The 22,413-nt window shown below is 45.9% G+C and overlaps 1 protein-coding gene across 1 annotated transcript; it reads right to left on the reverse strand.

Annotated features, from left to right (window-relative positions):
- Positions 1-16,762: 16,762 nt before the first annotated feature.
- Positions 16,763-21,993, reverse strand: GDF2 (growth differentiation factor 2). Its single transcript, XM_034777476.1, has 2 exons — positions 21,498-21,993; positions 16,763-19,573 (listed from the first exon to the last, which is right to left on the reverse strand). The coding sequence occupies exons 1-2, from the start codon at positions 21,841-21,843 to the stop codon at positions 18,627-18,629; spliced, it is 1,293 nt and encodes a 430-aa protein (XP_034633367.1). The 5' UTR covers positions 21,844-21,993; the 3' UTR covers positions 16,763-18,626.
- Positions 21,994-22,413: the final 420 nt, after the last annotated feature.

The raw sequence follows: 22,413 nt of genomic DNA on the forward strand, positions 1-22,413 counted from the left end.
CCTGCAACTACAGCGTCTCAACTGGAAACACAGAACATTTGGAAACAGCCTATTAAATGCAAGGTAACAACAGCCCATTCATTTCAGTGGTGACAATTCCCATCATTTTGAATGGGACTGTGTAAAATACATTTGCCTCAACATACTGCAGCTAAATCTGAGGTGACTTTAATCTTCATAATTTGCACTCTGTGAGGATTTACTGGTAATACCACTGGGTAACATATGGTCGTGTCTGGCAACAGCTTCCAGCCAATAGACATTCGACTTGATATACTAAAATAGAACTTTGTTCTCCAATGTCTTCGGAACCCTATTGTATTAAGAGTTTGAAAGCGGATCAGCACGAGTGGGATGCAGCTGCTGGTGGCATCCATTTGAACTGTCAACATGCCGAGCTACAGGGTGACATAACAAAGACACACGACGGGGCCAGATTCTGGCTTTACCTTTATGACAAGTGCTGGTTGAGTGATGATTCTCCGAGCCATGAGGCAGATGCAAGAATAGCCCAGGGAGAAGGAGTTGCAGTCCTTTCACACAGCTTCCAAAATGAAGAATGTGCATCAACCTGTTGCCATTTTCCGGTGGGTGCATAGGGGCTCTGGCCATCCCCCCTCAGTGCCATGGAGTGGTGACTGACTTCTAGCCGACCTCTGCTCTGATCAAAGGACTACTTCAAATGGGAATTATTTTGGGGAAGTTCTATGGCCTGTATTACACGGGAGCTCAGACTAAATGATCACACTGGTCCTATCTGGCCTTGGGATCTGCTTTACCATGATTCATATTCTGCCTGTGTTCTTTATGGGCAGTGGTGCAGGCATTTTCCGTAGGCTAGTATGAATGTAGTTCATTCCACAGAGGAGTGTGCATTAGCTATAAGGGTAGGGCTTAGCTAATAGAATAACCAGAGCTGATAGAAAAATGCAGAAACATTTCCATGGGTTTTTTTGCCACAAATTTGAATTCTCCACCACTCTATAAGTTGTTTGGGGGGGGGGGGGGAAGGCAAATCATTTTCATAGACATAGAAAAAGATCATTTCTAATAATAGCTTGAGCTAATTAAAAAATACCAATAATTTTCTCTCAGGAAATTTTGTGTGTGTTGGGGGGGGGGAATCAATGTTGTCATTTTTGTTAGAATTTCCAATGAAAATAATTTTCTTGATGAAAAGCTGAAACAAAAAACTGTTTTCAGTAAAAAAAAAAAAATCAGTGTTTGGTAACATATTTTGAGTTTCAGTCTTGAAAAATTCTTCTGAACATTTTTTGCTTTCCATTTTTTTTAGCAAAAGAATTTTGAACATATCTAATGATAGATGCATAGCTCCCAAGGCCAGAAGGGACCAGTGTGATCATCCAGTCTGACCTCCTGCACAACACAAGCCAGAGGATCTCCCCCAAGTCATTGTGTTTGAGCTAGAGCAGATCTTTTTGAAAAGCTCCAATATTGATTTTAAAATCACCAGTGATGTAGAATCCACTATGACCCTTGGTAAGTTGGTCTAATTACCCTCACTGTAAAAAATGTACACCTGATTTCCAGTCTGAATGTGTCTAACTTCACTTCTGGTCATTGGAATCTTGGATCTTGGCTCCCTGTTGAACCTTGGCTCATGTTTAGAAATGAATGCATGAGGTCTGGAACTCTTTGGCCAGTTCATAGATTCTAGGACTGGAAGGGACCTCGAGAGGTCATCGAGTCCAGTCCCCTGCCCGCATGGCAGGACCAAATACTGTCTAGACCATCTCTGATAGACATTTATCTAACCTACTCTTAAATAGCTCCAGAGATGGAGATTCCACAACCTCCCTAGGCAATTTATTCCAGTGTTTAACCACCCTGACAGTTAGGAACTTTTTCCTAATGTCCAACCTAGACCTCCCTTGCTGCAGTTTAAACCCATTGCTTCTTGTTCTATCCTGAGAGGCTAAGGTGAACAAGTTTTCTCCCTCTTCCTTATGACACCCTTTTAAATACCTGAAAACTGCTATCATGTCCCCTCTCAGTCTTCTCTTTTCCAAACTAAACAAACCCAATTCTTTCAGCCTTCCTTCATAGGTCATGTTTTCAAGACCTTTAATCATTCTTGTTGCTCTTCTCTGGACCCTTTCCAATTTCTCCACATCTTTTTAAAAATGTGGTGCCCAGAACTGGACACAATACTCCAGCTGAGGCCTAACCAGAGCAGAGTAGAGGGAAAGAATGACTTCTCGTGTCCTGCTCACAACACACCTGTTAATACATCCCAGAATCATGTTTGCTTTTTTTGCAACAGCATCACACTGTTGACTCATATTTAGCTTGTGGTCCACTATAACCCCTAGATCCCTTTCTGCCATACTCCTTCCTAGACAGTCTCTTCCCATTCTGTATGTGTGAAACTGATTTTTTCTTCCTAAGTGGAGCACTTTGCATTTGTCTTTGTTAAACTTCATCCTGTTTAACTCAGACCATTTCTCCAATTTGTCCAGATCATTTTGAATTATGACTCTGTCCTCCAAAGCAGTTGCAATCCCTCCCAGTTTGGTATCATCCGCAAACTTAATAAGCGTACTTTCTATGCCAATATCTAAGTCGTTGATGAAGATATTGAACAGAGCCGGTCCCAAAACAGACACCTGCGGTACCCCACTCGTTATGCCTTTCCAGCAAGATTGGGAACCATTAATAACAACTCTCTGAGTACGGTTATCCAGACAGTTATGCACCCACCTTATAGTAGCCCCATCTACATTGTATTTGCCTAGTTTATCGATAAGAATATCATGCGAGACTGTATCAAATGCCTTATTAAAGTCTAGGTATACCACATCCACAGCTTCACCCTTATCCACAAGGCTTGTTATCCTATCAAAGAAAGCTATCAGATTGGTTTGACATGATTTGTTCTTCACAAATCCATGCTGGCTGTTCCCTATCACCTTACCACCTTCCAAGTGTTTGCAGATGATTTCCTTAATTACTTGCTCCATTATCTTCCCTGGAACAGAAGTTAAACTAACTGGTCTGTAGTTTCCTGGGTTGTTTTTATTTCCCTTTTTATAGATGGGTACTATATTTGCCCTTTTCCAGTCTTCTGGAATCTCTCCCGTCTCCCATGATTTTCCAAAGATAATAGCTAGAGGCTCAGATACCTCCTCTATTAGCTCCTTGAGTATTCTAGGATGCATTTCATCAGGCCCTGGTGACTTGCAGGCATCTAACTTTTCTAAGTGATTTTTAACTTGTTCTTTTTTTATTTTATCTGCTAAACCTACCCCCTTCCCATTAGCATTCACTATGTTAGGCATTCCTTCAGACTTCTAGGTGAAGACCGAAACAAAGAAGTCATTAAGCATCTCTGCCATTTCCAAGTTTCCTGTTACTGTTTCTCCCTCTTCACTAAGCAGTGGGTCTACCCTGTCTTTGGTCTTCCTCTTGCTTCTAATGTATTGATAAAAAGTCTTCTTGTTTCCCTTTATTCCTGTAGCTAGTTTGAGCTCATTTTGTGCCTTTGCCTTTCTAATCTTGCCCCTGCATTCCTGTGTTGTTTGCCTATATTCATCCTTTGTAATCTGTCCTAGTTTCCATTTTTTATATGACTCCTTTTTATTTTTTAGATCATGCAAGATCTCATGGTTAAACCAAGGTGGTCTTTTGCCACATTTTCTATCTTTCCTAACCAGCGGAATAGCTTGCTTTTGGGCCCTTAAGTGTCCCTTTGAAAAATTGCCAACTCTCCTCAGTTGTTTTCCCCTCAGTCTTGATTCCCATGGGACCTTACCTATCAGCTCTCTGAGCTTACCAAAATCTGCCTTCCTGAAATCCATTGTCTCTATTTTGCTGTTCTCCCTTCTACCCTTCCTTAGAATTGCAAACTCTAGGATTTCATGATCACTTTCACCCAGGCTGCCTTCTACTTTCAAATTCTCAGTGAGTTCCTCCCTATTTGTTAAAATCAAGTCTAGAACAGCTTCCCCCCAGTAGCTTTTTCAACCTTCTGAAATAAAAAGTTGTCTGCAATGCAGTCCAAGAATTTGTTGGATAGTCTGTGCCCCGCTGTGTTATTTTCCCAACATGTATCCGGATAGTTGAAGTTGTTTTTTTCCCCTGAGGACTCCGCGGTGATAGATTCAACCTGAAACTACTGAAATACAATGAAGAGGCTGTTCCTTTGGAGGGAAGGATGGTCCAGTGGTTTGGGCACTAGCTTGGGAGACCCAGATTAAATTCCCGGCTCTGCCATAGATTTCCTGTGTGACCTTGGATAAATGACTTGGTCTCTCCATGCCTCAGTTCCCCATCTGTACAATGGGGATAATAGTACTGCTCTGCCTCAAAGAGGGGCGGTGTGGATAAATATATTAAGGGCTGTGCGGTGCTCAGATGCTGTGGTGATGGGGGCAAGCAGACAAGAACCTGAGATAAAAATAGAATCAGAGTGCCAGAAATCGGGCAAGAGAGCATGTTCTTATGAAATTTCCAGTCCAGTTTCGCAGACTCAAGAGGTTGTGACTGGCAAGCCGTTGGACCCCGAGGAAGCATCTCCTCCCTGAACCTGAACTCCAATGGCCAGATCCTCAGCTTTAGTATTGCAACACTGATTGACACCAGCTGGGGATCTGGCTCATTAACTCCAGTGCTAATTTATACCAGCCACTTTAAATCTGCATCGCCCCATTGGATTCAATGAGCCAGATCCCGAGTGGATTGATATGACCCAGTATATAGGTATTCACCCCTTCTGGGTCTTAAGTATTTAAATGTAACATGAACTTTCATCCCACCAGTGAACTAGGGGGTTGGATCTATTGGCAGGTCCCTGAAGCAATGGGATCTCCAATTGCACAAGAGCATCAGGACCTCCCTTTGATGCCTGGCCCTAAAATGTACGATATGCAGGCCGAGCCTCTTGCTGCAGTGGCACTCAGAGATGTGCCAACCCTAATCACAGCTAATGAAACTGCTGCAGGCTGCGAGAGCGACTGAAACAGTTGAGCCTTTTGTGCTACTTTCAGTTTGCTCGTGAAACTCAGGGCCTGCCATGTTTATCCAAACTGATAGAGAACGCTGCCGTTAACAAAAAAAATATGCTCCTTAAAAGTTAGGATACGTCTCCTGTAAATACCCAGTGTCACCCCTGGGATTTAACTAGGGAAGGGGGAAACCCCAACGACACGCAGCCCTGCAGAGCAGCAGAACAGCAGGAGGCTGTTGGAGGAAGGAACGTTCTGTGGCCCAAGTGCTGAGCACAGGATGTTCCGTCTGCTGCTGTCTCAGGCAGCAGCCGGGCCAGCGTCAGGCAGGATTCAGTCCTGCTCTCAGAAAGGCAGCTGGCTGGGTCACCAAAGGCTGGACTGAGATGAGGCTAAAGCTGCTGCTGATAATTTATTAGTAATAGTGTAGGGCGAGATGCCCGGGTGAGCCAGAGCAGGGTTGGTGACTCCTGGTGGAAAGGGGCAGAGGAAGCTTTTAGTCACCTAAAAGCTGGCACAACGATACAAAACTGATTGCTTAGAAGAGGTTGCTCTTTAACTAAGAATTCTCTGATACCTTTTAATAAATGGCATTTAGAGATGGGGCAAAACCATGGTACCTTGATACCCAGGGAGCATGCTCCAGTGGATACGGCACTGGATTGGGTCTCAAAAGATCGGCATGGTACTCCCAGCACTGCCACCGACCCGTTATGTGACCTTGGGCAAGTCATTTATTCTCTTGGGGCTTCTGTTTCCCCTCTCCCATTTGTTGTCTGTCTTGTCTGTTTAGTTTGTAAGCTCTTCAGGGCAGGGACTGTCTCATTCTAGGTGTATATGCAGCACATAGCTCAATGGGCCCCTGATCACTGTAATAATAATAGTAATTACACACACAAAACTATGTTTAAAGAACTGTACTGAATGAGGCAGGGGGACTTGTGGGAAAAATATAGTACATGATCACGTAATTAACACTATCTCATAATGCATATGCACAAGAGGCCAAATTAAGGTTGCTCAGACAACCTTAATTCTGCCATGTCCTAACTTTTGAGTGCTTGACTTTGCAACCTTTAGTAATGTGTTTTAGTATAATTTTGTGTACGCAATTTCTTAGGTTTTTATAAAAAGCAAACAGAAATTCCATCATGTGAAATCATATCAACATCCACATGGATCATCAACAGGGCTGGAACCTTTAGATCCACCACATAGACCTTCGCCAGTTGAGTTAACATTGTAACTGATAGCTATAGTAGGTTATCATCTACTGGGGACCGGCCCTAGAGGGGCACGGCAACACACTTTGCTGGGGGTTTCACAGCTATTTGTTGATGGAAAAGGCCATCTGACCTCTTGTCCCCCTCCACTGTTTCTAGTCCTCCTACTTCCAGGGTTGCAATCTCCTTGCCTAGCCTCCCCCACGCAGTCTATCAACCACCAGCATCCAATCCCAGTCTCCTTCACTCCTAGAATCCTTGTCCCAGTCTATGCTAGCCCCAAAAGCCATGGCTGGAGAGAGAACGAGGCAGGTAAACTTAACCTCTCAGCCTTAGATGTGGTTCCTTCAGATCAGGATTGAGGCCCACTCTATGGGAAAATTGAACTGCCTTTGTCAATCGCCAGAGCATGTCAGGCTCCAGGTTTGGCAATATGGTCCCTTTTGCCTGTATTACCTTCACTTGAAAAAGAAAACACAATATTGGCCAAGGCTGATTATGAACAAGAAAAAAAAAAGATTATTAAGAACAAAATACCTGTGATCTGAATGACACGGAACATGAAAGACTAACATGTTTTCCCTCCTGGGGTTGGGTTTTCTTTCTTTCTGTCTTTCTTTCCTTTCTTTCAGTGATGCTGCTGCAGGAGGATATGCCCACGAGCCAAAGAGCAGGGTTGCAAAATGGATCCATTGTGACAGGAATCAGTAAAAAAAAAGTACAATAACCCATGTCCCTGAGAATGTGTCAGCACGGATCTTTTTTCCTGTCCATCTGTACATTAGCCTGTATGCTTCAAGCATCCACCTTTCCATCCCAGAAAAAATTAATGGTGTTGCATGTTTACATACAGTGAGGTGGCTTTTTAAAATCTTTTACTGCATAATTCAGACGTGCTCATATGGGGATAGGTGATCAGTATGAGTGAGGGCAGCACAAGCGCTAAATGATTTGCCATGACAACAAGGGGAACTCAAAGTTTCCTGGTGTCTGGAGAGGTCCCATCTCTTCACCATTTAAAGCACCACAAAGTACCAAAAAATGCACAGTGCTTTCAAAAATTTTTGAGAGCTGTTGCGTTGTCACATCAAGTTACGCTCATTGTGCTCCGTCACTTCCTGCCTCTCTAGTGTAGGAGGACACTAGGTAATGTAGCATGACATCAACGCAGCATTACCTGGCTTAGCTCTACTTCAACTTGCCATGCAAAGAAGTTAACAGATTCTCCCTGTTCTTCTCTGAACAGAACAAGACACAGATGGGAGGTTGTGTGGCCTGAGCTCTGAGAGTGGCCATGCATTTTCAAACTGAACCCAAGCAGAAAAGGTGCTGTGTACCATCCTAAACCCACATGATCTCTGTCTATCCACTGTTAAACTGATTACTTAGTTTCCTGTATCCATTTGGGGCCTGGTCTCACCTGGTTCTGAATGCCTTCATCCAGCATTGCCAACTCTATAGGTTCAAAAATCATGAGTCAGGAACCAAAAAATTGTAAGATTGGCTTAAAAGCATTTGGGGTTCTTTTTATTTGCCTTCTGATAACCTTTAGGGTGCATTTAGGTTATGTTTAAAGCTTTTCTGGGCAACCATCAAAGCTAGAAAGTTACTTTAAAAAGGTGGAAGCTGAGAGTCTCACATATTCACATGACTCCAGGCACTGGTACTTTAAGAAACATACCAGATAGCATGAGACTCATGCTAAAGCTCAAGACTTGGCAACGCTGCCGTCATCTCAGTCTGCTTCATTCTTTCATTTCAGATCGTTGTCCCCCTCTTGACGTTAGAGTGTAATAGCATGCAGGCAGAAGTTTCACACAGGGCATGAGATAAAAATTCTACATGATGAGTGATAAAAAATTCCCCAACTTGCACAACTCAACAGCCATGACAAAGGAACAGAAGATTTTCCAGATTGGATCAGCCAATTGGTCCATCAATTCCATTGCCCTGACCCCAGCAGTTGCCAATACCTGATGCTTAAGAGGAAGGTGAAATGACCCATTATATTCATAGCCACTTATATGGGGAAATTCTTCCTGACTCCAAGGGAACACTTGTGGTCAGGAAGCACAAAATTTGACTTACTCTTTTCTTAACGTATGCATCTTACTAATACTTTTATTAGAGAAAGGTCTGAACCAAAGCCCTGTTTCTGAGCACCCTGATCCAGAATCATAGAAGTATAGGACTGGAAGGGACCTCAAGAGGTCATCAAGTCTAGTCCCCTGCAGTCCTCTTACTCAAAGCAGGAGTAAGTAATAACGAGACATGGAGTTCTCAAACTTCATTGCACCACGACCCCCTTCTGATAACAAAAATTACTACATGACCCCAGGAGGGAGGACCAAAGCCTGAGCCCACCCAAGCCCCGCAATCCTCGAGCTTCGGCTTTGGCATCAGGTGATGGGGCTAAGTCTTCAGCTTCCACCCCAGGTTCCAGCAAGTCTAAGCCAGCCCTGGTGACCCCCCCCACTTTGGGGTCCTGACCCTCAGTTTGAGAACCGTTGAACTAGACCATCCTTGACAGGTATTTGTCTGACCTGTTCTTAAAAACTTCCAATGACAGAGATTTCACAACCTCCCTAGGTAATTTGTTCCAGTGCTTAACCACCCTGACAGTCAGGAATTTTTTCCTAATGTCCAACCTAAACCGCCCTGGCTGCAATTTAAGCCTATTGCTTCTTGTCCTGTCCTTAGAGATTAAAGAGAACAAATTTTCACCCTCCTCCTTGTAACAACCCTTTATGTACTCGAAAACTGTTATCATGTCCCTTCTCAGTCTTCTCTTCTCCAAACAAACCCTATTTTTTCAATCTTCCCTCACAGGTCATGTTTTCTAGATCTTTAATCATTTTTGTTGCTCTTCTCTGGACTTTCTCCAATTTGTCCATATCTTTCCTGAAAGGTGGTGCTCAGAACTGGACATAATACTCCAGCTGAGGCCTAATCAGCATGGAGTAGAGTGAAAGAATTACTTCTTGTGTCTTGCTCACAACCCTCCTGCTAATACATCCAAGAATGATGTTTGCTTTTTTTGCAACAGTGTTATTCAGCTTGTGACCCACTATGACCCCCAGATCCCTCTCTGCAGTACACCTTCCATTTGTCCTTATTGAATTTCATCCTATTTACTTCAGACAATTTCTCCAGTTTGTCCAGATCATTTTGAATTTTAATCCTATCCTCCAAAGCACTTGCAGCCCCTCCCAGCTTGGTATCATCTGCAAACTTTATAAGTGTACGCTCTATACCATTATTGGAACTCTCTATGCCATTATTGGAACTTCACAACTGAGCCTGATGTCTATGATAAGCTAAAGCAGAGACCCAGTTCTGAACTAATCTAGTTTTGATCTGAGCTTTATAGCTTAAGCTCAGCTCTAGTTTTTTATAGATCATAAAATTGTGTGACAGTTTTAAAAAAGCATCCACAAGTATTTCACCCTCTGACCTCCTATAGGTATGATTTTCCCACATACTCAGAAAAGACTTATTTCCTTTTACCTGTCCCAAATTTCTCAGCCCAGGCACTCAACTGGTTCCACAATAGGCAGATTTAATCATTTTCAGATCCTGTGAACTTTCATTCTCTTTGCAAACATTGCTGTCCTTTCTCTTATAAGGCCAAACCTAAGACCGTAAGTCATTCCAAAGCTGCAATAGCAACAGAGTCATCTGAAGGTGGCAGAAAGAGCAGCTTTGTCATCAAAAAAGATCAGTCACTGACTCCATCGGTACTTTCCGCACTGTGTTGTACATGTCAAGAGGCTAAAGGCAAACCTTTGACACAAACTGATTTTGGCTTGGGAAAATGAACACGGCTATATTTAGAATATCGTATCATAGGCAGAAACATGCTTGGAAGTCATTTTAAGGCAATGAGAGTTTCCATAATGCAACAAAGAGAAGAAAAATAGATCATGTGTCAGATATAATAATTTATAGGGCCACCATAGTGATCAAATGTCGACAAGAGTGATGCTGGTGAAAGAGACAAGCTTTTGCAATATACTGCTTGAAAAAGAAGCTCTGAAGAATAGCTCTGTGCTTGTCTCTTTCACCAACAGAAGTTGGTCCAATAATAGATATTACCTCCCGCACCTTGTCTCTCTAATAGACTGGGACCAACACAGGTACAACACTGCAAAGTGATGCAATTCCAGCCCCACCCCAGAGCCCATACCCCAGCAGGAGTCCTCACCCACCTCTTGCACCCCAACCCCCTGCCCAGCCCAGTGAAAGTGAGTTAAGGTAGGGGAGAGCAAGCGATGGAAGGAGGGGGGATGGAGTGAGTGGGGGCGGGGCCCCAGAGAAGAGATGGGGTAAGGGTGGGGCCTCAGGGCAGGGGGCGGGGCAGGGGTGTTCAGTTTGGTGCCATTAGAAAGTTGGCAACCCTAGCAGGTGAGCTGCCATGTACCTCACAAATAGAAGCCTCTAACTGGGTTACAAGTAAAATGCATTGCAGCAGTACAACCAGGAATAATTTTGGACCAATATGCTGAATTATGGGCCTGATGCAAGTAATTCTCCAACGAAACTGGGGAATAAGCGTGTATTGGTGTGCACCTTCCAATCCCTGGTTTGTCCAATTTAGGTCATAAACGTCTGGTGCACACTGCCAGAATTAGCCAAATAATAATTATTAAAACCTCCATAAAGTGTTCTTTCTTAGCTTATTATGTGAAACAATGAGAATTCCAGTGACTCCCAATACTCTTTGTTTTTTGTTTTTTGTTTTTTTTCCAGAACTCACAAATGACTTGCCTAACAGATTCCAACTAAGGGCATGTGATGCTGAAAGCCTGCCAGTTTTGAACCCAGATCAAACATATCTTGGAGCTGTTAGACATCACTCTGGTGTAGGAGGAACATGCTCAGTGTATGTTGACAGAATCTCTAGCTAGTTGGTTTGGTATCAGGAAGTAGGCCTCTGAGTGGTTATTGGCTCCCAAACTCCAGTGCACTGCACTGATGTCAAAGGACAGGCCTGTCTGACATCACAGCTAAGGCGCAGATCTCTGTGATGTCACTAGTTCAGCACTTCTAGCTGGGCTGATGACAAAGCACAGGTGTGTATGAGACATGACCTGTCCCATGGGGAAGAAAACAACCAACCAGTCAGCTGACTCCCAGGAACCAGTCCTCTTAAGAGGCTGCTGGGGTGGATGGGTCTGGGAATTATATAAAGCAGACCCATGCCTTTGCAGAGAGGTCAGGCAGACATGCAGCACCCAAGAAGCTGGGGACTGTTGGAGGGGTGCTAAGGGGAAAACAGCTCCAGAGAGGGGAAGAAGCGAGTCACTCAACTTGGGGGGAAAGTGCTGAGCTTGGGGAGAGTTGGGGCCTGTTCCCCAGGAAGCAATGGCCCTGGCTGGGAAAGAGAATGTGATGCAGTATGACCAATGCTTGTGATTTTATTGCAACTCCAGCCAATCCAGGCAGTTTTTTGCTGCCTTGTGAAAACATGGTGAAATGCACCAACGTGTGAATTTTTCACTTATTCAAGATGGCTGCCATCTAGTACTGTCAATGAGCTGAAGCCAGCGTGATGGGCACCATCCCCCACAGCCTGCCTGCATGGGGAAGGGAGGCTGCCCTTAGTACAGTTGGCTGCCACCTCCCACTGTTTTTCAGCAAGACTGAAGCTGCCCATGGGCAATATGGCTGCAAGTCTAGGCCTCAGGGGGCTGGACATGATATGGGATGTGGGGAGCAAAGAGACCCTGTGAAAGGGAGATGGAGTGAGTGTGTGGGGGTAGGAGGCAGACTGAGAAAGACTAAGGGGGATTGTGGGGGGTAGTGGGCTGGGTAGGGGGTAGTGAGAGGCTAAGTGGGTACAGGGGATGGGGGCAGGAGGGAGGCTAAGGAGGGGTCAGGGGGCTGTGAGGTGGCTGGGGGCAGGGAGAGACTGAGGAGATGCAGGGAGATTTGTGGGGCAGTGGGTTGGGTAGGAGTGCAGGGAGAGGCTGAGGTGGGTGCAGGGGCTGTGGAGGGCAGTGGGATGGGTGGAGGAGTCAGGAGGGAGACTGAGGGGGTGCAGATCTGAGGGGGACAGGAGGAAGGCTGAGGGGGGGCACAGAGGGCTGCATTAATGAATGGTGTGTGATGTTTGGTATCAGCGTTGTATATGTTAGTCTTAGCTGCTATTTCCATTGTTCAGAACATGTGGGTTTTTCAGAAAAACAATGGTCCTGATTTCCCCTTGATGCTGCTGCTGCTTGGGGTTGCTCCCGCAGTGCCAATCAGCCAGAATGCTTTACAAAGCATACAGGTGGCACAGAGCAGGCGAGACAGCTCAACTAGGGTTGCCAACTTTCTGATTCCGGAAAACCGAACACCCCCGCCCCTTCCTGAGGCCCCACCCTTTGGGAGGGTTGGGACGGGGAGGGATGCAGTGAGGGGGATAGGGCTGTAGGAGCGGTTGGGATGGGGAAGGATGCAGTGATGGGGGTACAGGGCTGCGGGGGAGGAGTTGCCCAGAGTCCGGGGCTGCTGGGGCCAGCAGCAGACTCAGGAAGATTGTCCCGGGCTGAGGCGGTGCTGCTGCCGGGTGTGGAGGCGGTGCTGCCAGGCCGGGCCCGCCCCCAACTCCCCGAGGTGGTCGGTGCAGACTGAGCACTGAGTTTGTCTCATTCTCCTCCCCTTCTCCCCAGCAGGCCCATTCCCAGCACTCGGAGATGGGGATACATACCTCCACCTACAGAGTGCTGGCAATGGGGCGACAGACCATGGGGTCGCCGCAGGAGCACGTGTCGCAGCTCAAGCCCAGCCACAGGAGGAGTGCGAGGAGGAGGGGGCTGGCAGCAGTGGGAGAGGCGTGTGCTACGACCCCTCAACAGCACCCTGCTGAGCAGCGCTCACGAGTCACGCTAGTTTGGCCCCTGCCGTGACCCGGCCAATGGGAGCTGCGCCTGCAGGCGGGGGGTGGGGCAGCATGCAGACCCCCGTGGTTGCTCCTAAGCCTAGGAGCCAGACATGCTGGCTGCTTCCTGGGAGCCGCCCGGCACGGAGGCTAGCAGGGAGCCTGCCAGCCCTGCTGTGCGGTACCGCCAACCGGACAGTCAACAACGGAGCTGCCAGGATCCTTTTTTGACCGGGTGTTCTGGTCAAAAACCGGACACCTGGTCACCCTAAGCTCAACTCCAAGCCAGGCCCAGGCGTGGGGGCATTATGGAGTAACAGTTCTGCAAGGGGGTATGTGTGCGTGGGATGGCTGGCGAGTTCCAGGGGTCACTGCTCACACAGGCGCACAGGGTTCTGAATGCTGATCAGAGCTGGATCAGACTCAGGTTTGTGAGCTGTTAGACGGATGTACAGTCATGCATAAAAGAGCTTCTTTGTCTAACACAAGTTTTCCTCACCTTAATGTGAAGAACAACACTGGGGATATGCTTTGAGCATTTGTGCCCTGGAGGGATTGTTAGCAGTGGGGATTGAACCCCAGACCTCTGGTTCTAAACACATGAACTGCTACTGACTGAGAAGTAAACACCCCATTTCATTAGCTGAGTGGTGGGTAATGTTTTTATCAACCTCTAAGTGGCTGAGCCACCACTGGAAGGGGACAGAGCCCCCTACAGGAGTGGGGTATGCACTCCTAATTTCCAGTGCTCCCTGGGTGCCAGAGGAGCCTGGGAAGGAGGAGACTAATTTAATTTAGAGCAGCCCTGAGGTTGTAAGCTGCACCAGGCTGGGTTAGAATCAGGGTGGCATAAATGTGGCACAATTGCAGCACCCTTTGCTAGGCTGTGTCAAGCACTGCGCAGACATGGCCCAGGATCTGCTCCAGCGTTGTGTGATGTCTTGCTTAGAGTTTTGTCAACTTTGGCTGCTAGCTATCAAAGTTTTTTGGGAGGGAGGATTTATAGATATAGAGACAGATGGATTAGTGAAGCTTGGAAATGGGCAGTATTAAGGGCTAGACAAACCTCTTAAACCAGCTTCTGAAGCTGGCAAAACTCTTTCCCTTATACTTAGTGGAGAAGCAATTTACATAATCTAAACTTAATCATGTGCCATGAATTAGGGGTAGAAGAATTCCCCTCCCACCCCCACTTCCCAAAATGTCGTGATGTGTAAAAAGATGCAAAAGACCCCATAGCACTCACTAGACCGGGGATGTCCTGGCCAAATCTGAAATGGGTGATTCCATCCTGCAACCTAAATCTGCCCTTCATGGTTTCCTTTGGATATGGTAGGTTTCCTTTCCCTTCCTAAAATTAGTAGCCCCATGTTCCTGTGCACTGTTAACTACTTGCTACCTTCTGCCAAAGAGGTAGCTGCATTTCAGTAAAGATGGTAATCGGTTTTTAAAGCACATTTAGCATTATAGGACATCGGGATGAAATGTGATTTTATAGGAACAATGAGGACACAGTTCTGTGCTTTACCATGCCTGTTCTCAAATGCCTCAAGGAGCCTCCAGAAAAAAACACTAATAAAGTCAGTAATTAATTAATTATTTTATTTAATTATTCTACAAAATCCTGAGATTTTTACTCAGGCAAAGCTCTCAGGGGGCCATTCCTATAGACAGGGATGACCCTGGCCATGCCCCCTATCCTCCAATCAGTTGGCTGTATATCAGTTCCCCACCAGGCTGGGATTGCCTGATGCCTAAAGAATTTCCAGCTTTCAGGCTGTTTTGCATCACTTTAGCAGCCTTATTAGAGGCCAGGATCTGGCTCTGCGACTTTCTTGATGAACTGGTTTCACTGATGTAAATCCAGAGTGCTCAATGGAGTTACTCTGCAATTAGGCTAGAGTGGCTGAGATTTGACTACGGGTCCAAAAATGTGTATTTTGGCTTTTGGGCCCAATGAGCTCTGTAATATCAACATACAACGTCAGGCTAGACAAAATAGAAATGTCGATGGTCAGTACATTTCTCCCAGCAAGTATCAGGAAAACAATGTCTCTTTCCTCCCCTTTTTCATTTGATTCCGGACACCATCCTGCAGTTGCAATGGGAATGGAATCAGGCCTTGTGTTTGAACCACATGGGAGCTATCAGCTACCAGCACCTTGACATGTCATGGCGTGTTTCTGGAAGTATGCACAGGGGAGAAGAAAGGCTGCTGTCATGATCAGGCTCTTAGGAGACAGTAGGGAAACCGAGGCAGCAGGAACAGTGGGTGCTTAGAAGGAGGGGAGTGGCATTAATGAATGGGAGTGAAGATAGCAGGAGATGGGGAGGGAGCAGAGAAGAGACAATGGAAGACAATGGAAACCCAGATGGGGGCGAGGTGGAAGGTGGGTGATGGGCATGCATGGCTTCAGATCCCAGATCTATGTCTTGCAAGCCAGTTCTGAATGAAAGGGCTGTAAATCAATCCCAGCATTCTAGTGAATCAAGCTTTGTTCTCGTGGCTTATGATGTCACCAGAAGCTCTTGATGGAATAGCAGGCAGCCATGATAGAGGTGGCTGTAATTTACTCTGTATCAAGTTAACAATAGTAAATAAACTGTGTATTGGATTCTGGAGCGGAATGGCTCTTGCCAAATGAATTTGTCTTACCCTCAGGCTGCCCTGATTTAAAACACATGTATCCATTTAAATCACATCGCCAGCCATACATTCAGCTACTGTTCGTGTCTTATCTCCTTGATAGCTACATCAGTTTAAACTGTTGGCTAGTTTATTATGGGCTACAGATATAGAATTTTGTACTCTAGGATTTTCTTGGGAGGCTTTGCACGAGAAGCAGAAATGCTTGGGGGGGGGGGGGGGGGGGGGCAGAAGGGGAGAGGAAATAATTGCTGCATGTGCAGTATTTAAACCAACCACCTGGGCCCAATTAAAAGCACCTTTGGTTTTATTCAGGGAAGACACTCACTGAATTCAATAAGTCTTGTTTGATTAAAGGCATCAAGAATGGGTCCTTGATTAGTGGACAAAAACCTGAAGACTGGAGGAAAATTATATGATGAGACATTCCCTTATGCTGCCATGTCTTACCAAACATGGTTCAGCTTCTACCCAGGGAAGAGAGGATTTTGGATGGAAAATGACAAAGATTTTAAAAAACAGCAGCATAATGTTAGGCTTCTAAGTCCACACTAAGGCACCAAAGAAAATGGCCTGCTTTTCAAAAGTGCTGAATGCTCCACAGCTTCCACTGACGTCAGCGGGAGCCGGATGCAGCTTCTAATTATTAATCTCGTTTGCCTGCATATTTTCCTGCGGAAGTACTAAGAATGTACAGCAGGTCCAAGTGGCTCTTTATCTGTGTGTGGAGATAAGAAGGGATGCAGCTCCTCCGAAGAAACCGTGTCTTAGAGGCGGAAGGCTGCACTTCTTATCATTCAAGGACGTGTGGTAAAGGGGTAAAAATAGGGCCATGGAGGATAAGAAAGCTGAAGCAAGGCACCTGCCACATGCAGAAGGGAGCCACTGGAAAGGATTAAGACTTGAGAACCTCAGCTGGAATACTGCAAACAGTCACTTACAAGCAGGGCCGGCTCCAGGCACCAGCTTACCAAGCAGGTGCTTGGGGTGGACGCTTCGGAGGGGGGTGGCACATCCAGCTGTTTGGCGGCAATTTGGCGGATGGTCCCTCACTCCTGCTCAGAGCGAAGGACCTCCCGCCGAATTGCTGCCACAGATCACGATCACGGCTTTTTTGTTTGTTTGTTTGTTTGTTTGTTTGGCTGCTTGGGGCAGCCAAAACCCTGGAGCCGGCCTGCTTACAAGGAGTAAGTCAGAGTCATAGACATATAGGGCTAGAAGGGAACTCAAGAGGTCATCTGGTCCATCCCCCGCGCTAAAGCAGGATTAAGTTTGTCTAACCTGTTCTTAAAAAGCTCTAATGATGGGGATTCCCACAACTGCCCTTGCTAATCTGTGTGATGCCGGCAGACCATGCCAAGGTCCCCATGTCTCACTTGAACACTGCCAAATACATAGCTGGAATCAGTTTGGCTCACCTGTGTGTTAAAATCGGTAGGAGAATTATAAGAATTTAATCTTTATTGAAATGCTTGTGAGTTGCTGCCTGCATTATTGTGGAACATTAAACAGGACAAAAGGCTTTGTTGCTCTGCCCTGCCCCCACCATGAAGATGAGTCATGCAAGTGGATTCTGCCCATCAGCTGAGTTTGCAGCTCAGCACATATGGCAGGAAGGGAATAAAAACCCCAAACAGAAGGAACTGAGTATCTCCATGCCGCTTTGACTCTGGAGGGCAAGGTTTCTAGGCATAAGCAAGAGGTTCCCCAGTTGTTTAGCCTGGCTTAGCCTTAGCTACTTTAATCTTGTAAACTCCACCATTTCCTTTCCCTATTAATACATCTGTATATTGTTTGGCTACAAGCATTGTCTTTGGTGTGAGATCCAAGCTGCAATTGACCCGGGGTAAGTGACTAGTCCTCGGACTGGGAGTAACCTGAATATTGCTGTGATTCTTGGTGTAAGGGACCATCTATCACAAAGACAGTCTTACCTGGGTGGCAAGACAGATTGGAGTATCCAAAGGGACTGTCTGTTTCCATGTTAAGGCTGTTACAGTGCTTGAGTAGTTTACACTTGATAATTGGTTGGTGAAATCTAAGGATGGAACTCACAAGCAGTCTGGGGTTTGTGCCCTGCTTCTTAACAGTCTGCCCTGAGGTTATTACAGTGAGTAGGCAGCCTGACAACCTGTTCCAGTCTTAACTATACTTATGGCTAGAAAGGCTCCTATACAATCTGGGTGGGGGGAGGCACCTTAGAACGTGGTCCACAAAAGCCAGCACGCTAGGCTGCCTAAGCTCCCCCATGAAGCCAGCCAATCAGAGATCTTGACAAGAAGGTTGTGTCCTAATCCCCAGTGCTCTCATGGAGCTCAGTGACGAAGGCCAGACTTCAGGGAAGCACCTGTCTCTGCTGGCTCGTGGCTTAGGTGGGAGATAGGCACCTAGGAAACCTTAATGGCAAAAACCTGGGTGCCAAGTGAGTTTAGATGTCTACAGGGTTAGGCAGCAGCTGAGCAGGGTTTTTAGAATCATAGTGGTACCTGAAACTGGGATTTAGGCACTGGGTTGTAGGTGCCTAAGTCCCTTTGTGGATCTGGGCCTTAGAGCCTCAGTTCCCATTAAAATCAACTGGGCTTCTCAATCCCATAGACTGCTCTGACAATCAGGAACCAGGTTGGCAAATCCTGCGATTTGCAACCACAAGGTTTAATTAAATTAACAGAAAACCATATTCAGGTTCTGCAGGATGAATTGCTGTCTGTTATTAAATAATGAATTGGGCTTTCAATCGCACAATATTGTAACATGGGTTTCATTGTACCCCGTTATGTGCAATTTATTTACAGTGATTGCCATTCTGGAAAGCTTTAGTTTTAAAAACAAAAAAGCTTGCCTGTGTGGATTTACATTTACATCATTAATGTACAGATTTACACAACAGCAGAAAGGTTGGATCTTACTGTCAAAGCTGCTGCCCTGTACTACCTGCACCCGCATTCTGCTACTTTCATCCCCTCGTAGTTATATTTCAAAGTGGGTACCCCAGCATCATCAGTGTAGAGGATGGAAATCGAATCCAGTTTGGTAGGAACACAACAGGCCTTGGCAGCTTTCTTGGGGTTTTTGAGGTGCACTAAGGTTTGGACGATAGCATGTTTCGTCGGGGTCACGTTGTCTGTCAGAGGGAAAAAGCAGCCCCCTTTGCATTCAAATGCATCGTAATCTTTGGGCGCAATGATCCAGGAATCCCAGCCAATGTCTTTGAAGTTCACACGGAGGGAGGTTCTCCGGCAGTGGTTGGTACCAGTGCTTCTCTTGCTTCTCGATGAAGGCTGGTGGAGTCCAGGGACGGATAAGGATTTCTCCTCTGCCTCCTCTTCCTCTTCGGGCAAAGTGCTGTTCTTTGCTAACTTCTTTAGCACACTCTCCTGCTCATGAACAATCATCTCCCGGAGCTCCACTCTGGTCTCCTTGGTCCCGTTGCTGCGGTCATTGGAGAACACTATTAACAAGGGCAAATTTTTAGTGTCGGGCATAACACTGATGTCCAGCTTCCCACAAGCGAAGTCACCCAGGGTTTTCCTCTCAACAACAACTTCAAGCTTGTTTTTAGTCTTTGATTTGTCTGCCCGGACCCATCTTTTCACAGCACTGGACACCTCAAACATTTCCCATCCACATTCCTGGATATCTTGGGTGGCAAGGAATGAATTGGTGCCTTCTGGACTTTCCCAGAGGTCTTCATCCAGAACATCATAAATGACCATGTTGCCTTCCAGTCTAGAGAGAGGCCCAATGTCCCTATTACAGGATATGTGGATTCTCAGCTCAGCCCTGGTGACGTCCTCGTGCCGCGGGATAGAGACGTTGAAGAGTAAGATGTGTTTCTGAAATGGGTTTTCTTCCGGAGAAGCCAGAGAAACAACATCTGCAACAGGAAATTAAGAAATGCTGTCAAACTGCCTCCTATGAGAGAAGCAAACCCAATGAGGATGAAAGCACTTAGCAAGCTGCATGCTATATTTCAGAAAAAATGCCCACCCTCTACTAGGAGCTGCTGGGAGTGAAGTTACACCATGGCCACTAGCATTAAATAAAATGGACTGGCTTCACTCCAGAGTTATGGGTTTAAAACCCAGATGGCAGTCCCTAATGGTGGCAACTCCACTGGGGATCAAGTTGCAGTGGTCCACAGTAACCACACCTTCAGTTATACTCTGTATGTGCATGAGTGTGGCATGCTCACACATAAGGAGCCAGTACAGCCCCGAAAGTAGGTGGTGTTGGCTCATAATGAGGACATGACCGGGGCAGCGGGGGAGTGTGCATATGTAGTGGCTTCCCATAGAGGCTCTGCCATGTGGCCTTTCTAAAGAGCACTGGCAGGAATTAAAGCTGTAAACCTCCATGGAGGTTTGTAATACAAATCCCACTGCCATTACCTTGCTCTTGGTTGAATCCCCTTCCAATGGAGGGGGATTCTCAGGTGTAGGGAACTGTAATTTATATCTCTAGTTTATGCCCCCCTGGGCCAGCTTAGCTGAGTTCCCCAATACCGCTAGCGCAAAAAACATCTTGCACTGGGAAGAATTAGAGAAGACAATCAATCCTTTAAAAGTCTGAATTAGAAGCTCCAGGTTCTGGCTAGCTTGGTGGATATGGAGCTTTTCACCTCCAAGTCCCTGGTTCAGTTCCAGCCCAGATTGGTAGGGCTTGATATTCAGAGGTAGGTAGAGCACCTGTAATTCCTGCTGAAGTCCATGGGAGCTGGAGGTGCTAGGCATGTCTGGAAGATCAGGCTGGTTGTGTTTTGGAAAGTTACCCCCAGCTTATGGCTGTCTACTGGTCTATGTAAGATGAGTGGATGGGTGTCAGTCAAATTTCTAATGGACAAGTGTCCACCCTGCCAAAAGCATCTTCACAAGGGCCAATGGGAGCAGAGGATGCAGCCATGGAGACTGCACTCTATAAGGGTCCTTCTGCGTTGGGTATGGCTGTGGGGGAACGTGGAGATGGCTGTAGTGCTGTTTGTGCTGTGCCTAGTCTGTAAATAAATGGAAGCTTGGATTTTTCTTGGCTGGTTCCTTTTGCCAGCAATAAATTCACTTTAGCCCCCCACGCCCCACTTTTATTGCTTCTTTTGATGGGGCTTTTTAAATCTTTGAGTTGTATGTTATCTTAGATGGACACAGTGCTTGCTTTGTAATGAAAGAGGTGCCGGAGCTCAAGCAATTACGTGCTGGGGCTCAAGCAATTTTTTTTTATATTCATAACTAATGCAGCAAACCCAGACGTGCTGGGGCTGAGCCCTGGCACAAATTAAGCACTGGATGGATGGATATTTTACTGATGGACTAAGCTGAGCAGGGCCTGAACCTTTTGGGCCAGATCCAAACACTCCAGAACTCTGAGGGTGAGGGCGGGTGTTCATAACTGAAATCTGGAGCCATATTTCCCACTCGACTCCTATCTTTGTAAAGGGCTGGAGCAACACCCTGGAGCCAAACATCTTCAAATGTTCCAAAATCTAGACCCAAATTGTGCAGCTCAGTCCAAAATCTCTAGCTTTGAGAAACAAGTGCCGGGTTACCAAGTTGTGGTGACTCAACTGAATCAGTATGAGAAGAAAGGGGAGATGGTACAATGTGAAATCAAAGAAAAGGACTTAAGACCTTGAAAATTATAATAAAATAGGGAGCGGTGGACAGGATAACAAAACAAACTATGGCTGGGATTTTCACAGAAACCTAAGGGAATTAGGTTCCCAACTCCCTTTGAATTTCAATTGGATTTGAAACTGACTCTCATGCTTCTCTTAAAACCCCAGCCTATATGCTTAAAACATCTCATACCTTCAGTACTGAAGCTCCGCACAATATTGGATGCAGGGATGGAAGACTTGTCCTTGGCATATCTGTTGTACAGGTCAATCATGAATTGTGGTGGTTCCTCTCTAGACCTCTCTTGCGAAGGGACACCCGATAAGTTCAAACTCCTCAGGAAATCGGCTTTCATGTTTTCCAGGAAGGTTTTAAAGTTGAAATGGGTCTCACCCTCCACCTCTCCGGGATCACCAAAGGATTTATCAGAGTTCTCCATAGCTGATAATTTGCCCCAGGCTTCCAAGGGCTTGCCTCTTGCCAAACAAGTGATGATGTTGAAAACAGACAATGCAGCCATCACCCCAAAATAGTGCATTTTTCATCTGTTCACTTTTCAACGGAGAAGGGAAAAAAGAGAGGGATATTCCAGTTGATTAGAGCTCTCCTTTCATTTAGAGGCAGAAGAAAGGGAAACAGAAGGCGAACAACTTGAGCTCTGTTGCAGTCTGTTGCAAACCCCAGCCTCTTGTCAGTTGTCAAGCCTTATCTTAGCCATTGATGCCATGCTTCAGTTCTGTTATCTAGCAAAGCTCTTAAGTTAATGAAGATTCTATAAACATCTGAAAAAACAGGCTGGACACTGTATACTATAAAGAATTCACATTTCACCTCAGTGTCATTGCTTAATTATGTTCTTTGCCAATACTGAGAGGGCTTCAGAGGAACTTTTTTTTTGGGGGGGAGGGTGACGGGGGAAGGAAAAAGACTCTGGAAAAAGAAAAAAATAGGGAGTAAGAACAAACAGCTCTATTAGCAGGGAGCAAATATCACCCCTCAAATCTATACCATGGTCCCTTAATGCATGTCCTCCAAAAATCAGTCATCCGGTGGAACCTTGTTCTACAAGCTGTGATCTCATGACAATGCAAACAGCCTTAAAATTCCC

This window comes from Trachemys scripta, chromosome 7, assembly GCF_013100865.1.
Source record: "Trachemys scripta elegans isolate TJP31775 chromosome 7, CAS_Tse_1.0, whole genome shotgun sequence".
In the NCBI taxonomy this organism is placed as follows: domain Eukaryota; kingdom Metazoa; phylum Chordata; order Testudines; family Emydidae; genus Trachemys; species Trachemys scripta.